Source organism: Vollenhovia emeryi, unplaced genomic scaffold (genome assembly GCF_000949405.1).
Source record: "Vollenhovia emeryi isolate VEMERY1.0 unplaced genomic scaffold, V.emery_V1.0 DF939472.1, whole genome shotgun sequence".
In the NCBI taxonomy this organism is placed as follows: Eukaryota; Metazoa; Arthropoda; class Insecta; order Hymenoptera; family Formicidae; genus Vollenhovia; species Vollenhovia emeryi.
The window spans coordinates 34,482-36,541 of NW_011966894.1; the positions used below are offsets into that span (position 1 = coordinate 34,482).

Here is a 2,060-nt window from a genome sequence, read left to right on the forward strand (position 1 = left end):
CCCCCCCTTCGGGGGGGCTCTACTTCGTTAAAAATAACCCTACCCACCCTATGTCAGAGGTGTGGAGTGGATCTCGCTTCACGTGGAAAGTTGCAAACCTATGTGGAACAGTACAATGGTAGAAGTACATGCGTGGAGACAGTATGTTCCGCCCCCCCTTCGGGGGGGGGGGCCCACTTCGTTAAAACATAACCATACCCAAACCATGTCTGAGGTATAGAGTGGATCTCGCTTGCTCGGTCAGTCTGCGCCGCGAGAAGAATTAAGCGTGCGCGCGCGCGCGTGTGTGTGTGTGTTCAATCCGTATCGACCGTTGCGGGAGGGGGCAGGTGTGACCTTGTAAATGAAAATGATAGTTTGTTTATGATTTTAAAGGTAGCCACACAGGCATTTTAATAAAAATTACTAAGAAAAAGTATTAAAATTTTTAGTTTTCAATTTGTTATATCTCCTAAACCAATGCCGTCCCCCACTTGATTCTTGCGGGGAATTACTCAGAAAACTCTCCCCTACAACATATCTAAGTGGCGAGGAAATCGGTGAGGTGTGACCTTTTCTGCATATTTACCGTCGCCCCTGGGCTCTCCTGTTCCTTAGAAGTTAGACCGCACACAAAGACATTTCGGACTGTTGTCTTGAGAAAACTGCCAAGGTTGCATTTCAGGGCTATTTTGTGTAGCGCCGCTGAGTATTCCTGTGCCGACTCGCCTTCCTCCTGCTTGCGTTGATGCAATTTGTATACTTCTGCTATCTCGAGTGTAACTGGATCATAAAATTCTTTGAGGTTCCTTGTCAGCTCTTCATAACCGACGTCATGTGGGATTCTCGGACTTAAACGATCCGAAAGCACATCGAAAGCTGCAGCTCCCACGTAATGTAATAAGTATGGCACATGTGTTTCTTCCGTAATGCTGCAAATCTTGAATGCACCTTCAAGACGCATGGCCCATCGGGAAAAAAGTCCCGACGCCTGATCGAAAGGTTCGATCGTAAGGGTTGTAATAGGTACCTTTGCCATAGCTAATGATCCTCTCTTTCGGAACTCTCGCCGTAATTTTTAAGCGAAGAGTACTTATCCTGCGCGTTCGTTATGTAGTATAACAAACAAAACGTGCGTGGCTCGACCTTCCTTTGTACTGACGTGGATGATGCAATCCCGCGTCGATGGTTACACTAGTAACTTCGTAACCGTCCTCTGTACTGACGTGGGTGATGTAATCCCGCGTCATCGGTTACACTGGTGGATTCGTAACCGTCCTCTGTACTGACGTGGGTGATGTAATCCCGCGTCGCCGGTTACACTAGTGGATTCGTAACCGTCCTCGTCGCCAATCTGTTGTGTTCCTCGTCGCCAATGTATTATGTATGAGTGTATCACGTCTCCTTGTCTTTTGGCCAAGAGACGTATGAGGTGGATAAGTAAAGGAGGTACCGTACATACAGGGTGATTCAGAACAACCACTTGTCCTTAAAATGTCGTATTCTAAACTTAATTCTGAAATGATTTTTCCTCTTGCAAAATTTTTTCCGAAGCTTAATTTTTTAATTATAAAGAGGAAAAGATATCGAATGACGGGCCAGATACTAGAGGCAGGCAGGAGCGGCGCGGCTCACCGTCGTCGCGGGCGCTTACGGCAAGAGCGCCCGCGACGACGCTGCCATCAGCTGATCGCGACGCGCTAGTACACACACACACACACACATTCTCTCTCTTTTTCACTCGCGCTCTTACCTTGCAGAGATGATGTAGAGATGATTCGATGACTATGTGTTGCTCTAGTTTCTTGAAAAAGACGATGAGAAAGATGCATTTTCCGATGGACCGTAGCTTAGAGCAAGTTCATTGTAACTTTCACTAAATTTAAATACATTTTCACTAATACAGATCAACTCATACATTTTCACTAATAGAGATCCACACTGAATAATTAATCGGAAATATTTTTTATGTTACTATTTTATTTACTTCACAAAAGAGACGCACACAACACACAACACATAACTTATTAAGGTTGCAGTCGACTTGACGCTACAAATGTTTCGAAGCGTTTTTCTTTTCG

General features: G+C 45.2%; 1 protein-coding gene across 1 annotated transcript in view; it reads right to left on the reverse strand.

Moving 5' to 3' along the window:
- Nucleotides 1–1,018, reverse strand: part of LOC105557490 (uncharacterized protein K02A2.6-like) — a 3,863-nt gene extending 2,845 nt beyond the window's left edge. The window contains exon 1 of the mRNA XM_012004737.1: nt 569–1,018. Within this exon, the coding sequence (XP_011860127.1) occupies nt 569–1,018 (450 nt within the window). The remainder of the gene's footprint in view (nt 1–568) is intronic.
- Between the last annotated feature and the right edge of the window lie 1,042 nt (nt 1,019–2,060).